We start from the raw sequence: 6,000 nt of genomic DNA on the forward strand, positions 1-6,000 counted from the left end.
CATGTGTCTGGTGCTTAGTAAATGTCCAGCAAACACTGAGATTATTAATGAAGTTTTCACAGCTGTTCTGGAAAACAGGAAAATATGCACTCAGGTGATTCATTGGGAATCAGATTTTTAAACATATGCTGACTGGTTTTGAAAGAAGGAAGTGCAGCTCAGGGACATATGCCTATACTTGAAAGAGTTTTTCATTTTCAACAAGCTGGTTCAAAGTAGGCAAAAGAGGTATTTTAAAAGATTATTCCTTTTGTTATTTTATATTCTTGCTGTTTATGCGATCTGCAAAACTTCTATGAAGATTTGCACGTTTCAGTTTTCTGTACCATGTAAGCCAGTTCACTTTTCAAAGACAGAAGACAGATCTGTAAGGCTTAGGGCACGGCAGGAGGAGGGTGTAGGAAGATGGGGACCCAGGCAGAGCTGGTCACAGGCTCCCCCTGCAGAGGAGATGAGGAGGGGCAGCCCACAGGAGGCAGAAGGGCCTGGAGCGGAGCAGACTGACCGAAGTTGGTACCTGGGGTCAGGCTGGCTGTCTCGGGCAGCAGAGCTGCTCCAGACACAGCGTCCCAGACACTGAGGGAGCCTGCAAGACAGGTAGGGTGGGAGGCCCCACCACCGCCCATGTCTTTCTTGAGTCCATCCTAGTTACAGAGAGTCTTTTGACTTCCTGATGTACCGCTCAGCCTGTTTCCTTTTTTACAAAATCAGGTAACAATAGCTAACATGTCCCAAGAGCTTTCGGTTAGTGCTCTCCGGGCTCTCTCATGCATCACCTCATTGAATCCTTGCAGCAGCCCTGTGGAATAGGTAGTGTTATTAACCCCATTTGACAACTGAAAACAAACCAAAGCAAGAGAGATTAAAGGACTTGCCCAAAGTCACAGGGCCAGTACGTGACAAGCCAAGGTTCTAGTCCTGGGACCCAGAGGCCAGGGCCCATGGGCACGCCTTGCCTCAGATGGCTGCCTCCCGGGAGGTGCCGTGCAGGGCTGCCTTTGGGGACCAGTCAGCCCCGCCGCTGTGCTTCAGCTGTTGTGTTTCTGTTGTTCTTGTTGCTGTTATTGTTATTGCTGCTGCTGTTGCGGCTGTTGTTGCCATTGCTGCTGCTGCTCTTGGTGCTGCTGTGTTGCGGCTGTTGTTGCCGTTGTTACTGTTGTTGCTGTTTCTGTTGCTGCTGCTGTTGTTGCTGTTGCTGTGACTGCTGTTGCTGCTGCTATTGTTTATGTTGCTGTTGTTGCTTCTGCTGCTATTGCAGCTGCTGTAGTTGCCATTACTGTTGTTGCCATTGCTGTTGTTGCTGTTGCTGCAGTTGCTGCTGCTGTTGTTGTGGCTGTTGCTGCTGCAGTTGCCGTTGCTGCTGCAGTTGCCATTGCTTTTGTTGCTGATGTTGTCGCCATTGCTATCGTTGCTGTTGCTGCTGTTGCTGCTGCTGTGACTGCTACTGTTGCTGTTGCTGTTTTTGCTGTTGCTGCTGCTATTGTTCCTGTTGCAGTTGTTGTTGCTGCTGCTATTGCTGCTGCTGTTGTTGCCATTGCTATTGTTGCTGTTGCTGTTGTTGCCATTGCTATTGTTGCTGTTGCTGTTGTTGCTGTTGCTGCTGTTGTTGCCATTGCTGTTGCTGTTGTTGCCATTGCTATTGTTGTGGCTGTTGTTGTTGTTGTTGCTGCTGCTGTTGTTGTGGCTGTTGTTGCCATTGCTGTTGTTGCCATTGTTGCTGTTGTTGCTGTTGCTGATGCTGCTGTTGTTGCTGTTGTTGCTGTTGCTGTTGGTGCTTTTGTTGCCACTTTTGTTGCCATTGCCATTGCTGTTGTTGCTGCTGTTGTTGCCATTGCTATTGTTGCCATTGTTGCTGTTGCTGTTGCAGCTGCTATTGTTGTGGCTGTTGTTGCTGTTGCTGTTGTTGCTGCTGTTGTTGTGGGTATTGTTGCCATTGCTGCTGCTATTGTTCCTGTTGCTGTTGTAGTTTCTGCTGCTGTTGTTGCTGTTGTTGCTATTGCTGTTGCTGCTGTTGCTGCTGCTGCTGCTGTTGCTGCTGCTGCTGCTGTGATAGCTGTTGTTGCTGTTTTTGCTGTGGCTGCTGCTATTGTTGCTGTTGTTGTTGCTGCTGCTATTGCTGCTGCTGTTGTTGCCATTGCTATTGTTGCTGTTGCTGTTGCTGCTGTTGCTGTTGTTGCAGCTGTTGTTACCATTGCTGTTGTTGTGGCTGTTGTTGCCCTTGCTGCAGCTATTGTTCCTGTTGCTCTTGTTGTTTCTGCTGCTGTTGTTACCATTGCTATTGTTGCTGTTACTGCTGTTGTTGCCATTGCTGTTGCTGCTGCTGTTGTTGCAGCTGTTGTTGCTGCTGTTGCGGCTGTTGTTGCCATTGCTATTGTTGCCATTGTTGCTGTCGTTGCTGTTGCCATTGCTACTGGTATTGTTCCTGTTGCTGTTGTTGTTTCTGCTGCTGTTGTTCCCATTGCTGTTGCTGCTGTTGCTGCTGCTGTTGTTGCAACTGTTGTTGCCATTGCTGTTGTTGCCGTTGTTGCTATTGTTGCTGTTGCTGCTGTTGCTGCTGCTGTTGTTGCTGTTGTTGCTGTTGTTGTTGCTGTTGCTGCTGCTATTGTTCCTGTTGCTGTTGTTGTTGCTGCTGCTGGTCTTGTTGCCGTTGCTGTTATTGGTGCTGTTGTTGCTGCTGTTGGCATGAAGACCCAGGGAGCTCTGTAGACGTGCTTGGGGCCACACATCTGGCTCCTGAGAGGATCCCAGTACCTCTGGGTGATTCAAGTGAGCTGCTGCTACTCTCCCCAGCTCAGACTGGTCCAGAAGCTGAGACAAGACTAAGTACTTCTGAGTGACGGGGATTCTGTGAGTAGCTGGCAGACCCAGGAGCAGGCTTGCTCCAGATTTCAATATTACCAAGAGAAACATGTCAGGAGGGCACAGCTGGGAACAGCAAAATGCAGAAAGCAGCATTTCGGCAATGAGTATCCGCAACATCCTGGTGTTCATACAGGCAAGATGTTGAGAAAACTTACGATGTCAGCAGATTTTTAATTTATTTCTTTTACTTGTTCAATGCTGAAAAGTAAATAAACTTTGGTAAAAAAATAATTTCTCAAATTCCTTTTGCAGAACTAATTATAACAGTGTCTAGATTTTGCAGGCATCATTTTTAATTGATATAAAATTAAATTTAGACATTTCCAACAGTCTCTATTACAGAGAGGGTTGAAACACCTTAAATAAGTTATGTAGGCCAGTCCCACTCCTACAAGACAGTTTAGGAACTGCTCCATCCACATTAGCTATTCACCAAGCTCTGTCCATTTTCTGTTTGAGCGTGACCACTAGGGACACTGTAAGATGGACCCTGAACAAAATTTATACTCATTTGTTATTCCACTTACTTACTAACTTTCAGTTTTCAGCTCCTTATAATTTCTTTCTCCCCTCTCCATTTTTATCATTGCAGATCAAGAAAAAACAAAGAAAAGATTATTTACCTCCAAGTCAAGAAACTAGACACCCCACTAAATTAAGAAGAGAGAGCTGCTCTGGCCCGCTTTGATAAAACAAGGCCAGAATCAGAGGTGCCTACGCTCATCATAAAACCCATTCAATTCAACCTGACTTCTTTTGAACACTATTAAGCTCAATCAACAACCAAATGGAGTTTGTTGTACTGCTGTATAAAAATCTGCGTATGGGACCAGGTCCTGCAATCTTCTCTTCCTTGAACACTTTTCATGACCTCATCTTATGTAGGTGCCTTAAGAGGGGATGCCAGTACTCCTCAAGACCAATCATTGCCCCCAGATGTGTGCAGAGTAGATTCTAGAATGTCTCGAGGGAAGAATTCAGAAGTCTATCTAGGAAAGAGGGAGCTTACACATGAAAAGAATTTCAAGATTTTGTAAGTTATATCGGCAGAAATCCAGGGAATAGTTTGGGAATGAATTATGATGCTAAGCTCAGGAGGCTGAAACATAATAATGGATCAGGTCAAATTTATTGGTATGTGTATTCTGAGCCAAGATTCTAGATTTAAGGTGCTGGCTGGAGCATCTAGCATTGGCTCCAGTAGTTAGCAGATCAACAACATTAGAAAAGATATAAGAGAGGGTGGGATATAGCTCAAGTGGTAGAGTGCATGCTTGGTATGCACAAGGTCCTGGGTTCAATCCCCAGTACATCCTCTAAAAACAAATAACAAACCTGATTACCTCCCCCACAAAAACAAAAACAAAAAAAAATATTCCTAGGATTTATACTTTTGAATCTTAAGGCATGGACACCATCAACATTACTGGATGAATCAAAAAAAAAGATATAAGGGAGTGTTTCCATGATTTGAAATAAGGAGAACTTTTTAGGCAAGAATAGAATTTAAGAGCCACGTGAAAGATTGATTGATCAATGTGACTACCCAAAACAGGACTAAATTAAATGAAGCTGGGTGTGTTGTACACTTGGGGTACCACACACCCCAAGAATAAATTTAATGCATGAGTGACAGGTTTGAGAAAAGATTTGCAACATATATAAAGCATTCAAGGGATTAATATCCAAAAGAAATAGCAGGGGGAATAAATTAGGAGTGTGGGATTAACAGACACTACTATGTATAAATAAATAAATAATGGGGAGCTACTGTAGAGCACAGGGAACTGTATTCAATATCATGTAATAACCTATCATGGAAAAGAATCTGAAAAAGAATATGTTTAAAACTAAATCACTTTGCTGTACACCTGACACTAACCAACATTGTAAATCAATTATACTTTAATTTAAAAAATAATAAATTTGCATTCCCTCAAAAAAAAAAAAAAGGAAATAAAGAGCTACTAAAAATCAGTAAGGAAAAGACAATCCTTTAAACACTCCATTAGAAAAAAATAATGGTCCAAGAATACCAAGTTATTTATAGAAGTAGCATCAAAAAAAGGTTAAGTTATTGAAAATAAAACATGTGTATTCTCATTGTTAATCAGGGAAATACAAATACCAGTGAAATATTTTTATTCATCGGATTAATTAATAAAATTAACAGCACAATAAAATGGAAAATATTAAGTGTATATGCAGAGATGAAGAAACTTTCATGCTTCGCTAGCAGGAGTATTAATTGGTACATTCTTTAGGAAAGCAATTTGTCAGCATCCATCAACGTTAGAAACATGCATATCTGTGACCCAACAATCTCACTCCTAGGTCTCTATCTTTGAGAAACACAAACATGTGCACAGAACCATCTCAGAAGTATTCATTTGTGTCATTTGTTGATGACGGCAAAAATTGGAAATAACAAAAGTCCTTAAATATGAAAAATGCTTACATAAACTATGGTATATTGACTTACCAGTTAAAAAGGAATGAAAATGATTTCTAGCTCCTCCATAGAAAGACTTCCACGATGAAGGGCAAAGATGGGCTTTGGAAGACTAATGTAAGAACGAGGGGCAGTATATCTAATGATCTAGGGGGAGGTGGTCTGAGACTGGGCAGTGCACGAGGAAAGACTAGATTTTTCTGTAATTCTTGCACTTTTATGTTTTCACATGCATGTGTATGGCATGTTCATGCTGTTTTTAAAAATAAATGATTAACTCTGAAAAATAGTTTCTTAAAAAATTAAACATGCGCTTGCAACATCACCTAGTAATTGCATTCCTGGGCATTTATCCCACAGAAGGGAAACACATGTTCACACAGAATTTCATACACAATTGCTTATGGCAGTTTTTATCTGTAATAGACAAAATCTGGAAATAACCAAAATGTCCTTCATACCAAGAAATACTCCCCAACAAGACAAAGTAACAAAGCAACAATACACACACAGCTGGGGCAGATCTCAAGGGCATTAAGCTGAGCGATAAAAGCCAATCTCAGTCATTCATGAACGGAAGAACTATTGAGATGGAAAACAGATTAGTGGTTAATGATGGTAGTGATTACATAAATCTGCTCATGTGATAAAATGACACCCAACTATACTCACATATTGCATCAATG

General features: G+C 42.0%; 1 protein-coding gene across 1 annotated transcript in view; it reads left to right on the forward strand.

Moving 5' to 3' along the window:
• Window positions 1–5,601, forward strand: part of SLC22A2 (solute carrier family 22 member 2) — a 30,646-nt gene extending 25,045 nt beyond the window's left edge. The window contains exon 11 of the mRNA XM_031456645.2: window positions 3,455–5,601. Within this exon, the coding sequence (XP_031312505.2) occupies window positions 3,455–3,521 (67 nt within the window). The 3' untranslated portion in view covers window positions 3,522–5,601. The remainder of the gene's footprint in view (window positions 1–3,454) is intronic.
• The last annotated feature ends 399 nt before the right edge of the window (window positions 5,602–6,000 follow it).

Source organism: Camelus dromedarius, chromosome 6, assembly GCF_036321535.1.
Source record: "Camelus dromedarius isolate mCamDro1 chromosome 6, mCamDro1.pat, whole genome shotgun sequence".
NCBI lineage: Eukaryota > Metazoa > Chordata > Mammalia > Artiodactyla > Camelidae > Camelus > Camelus dromedarius.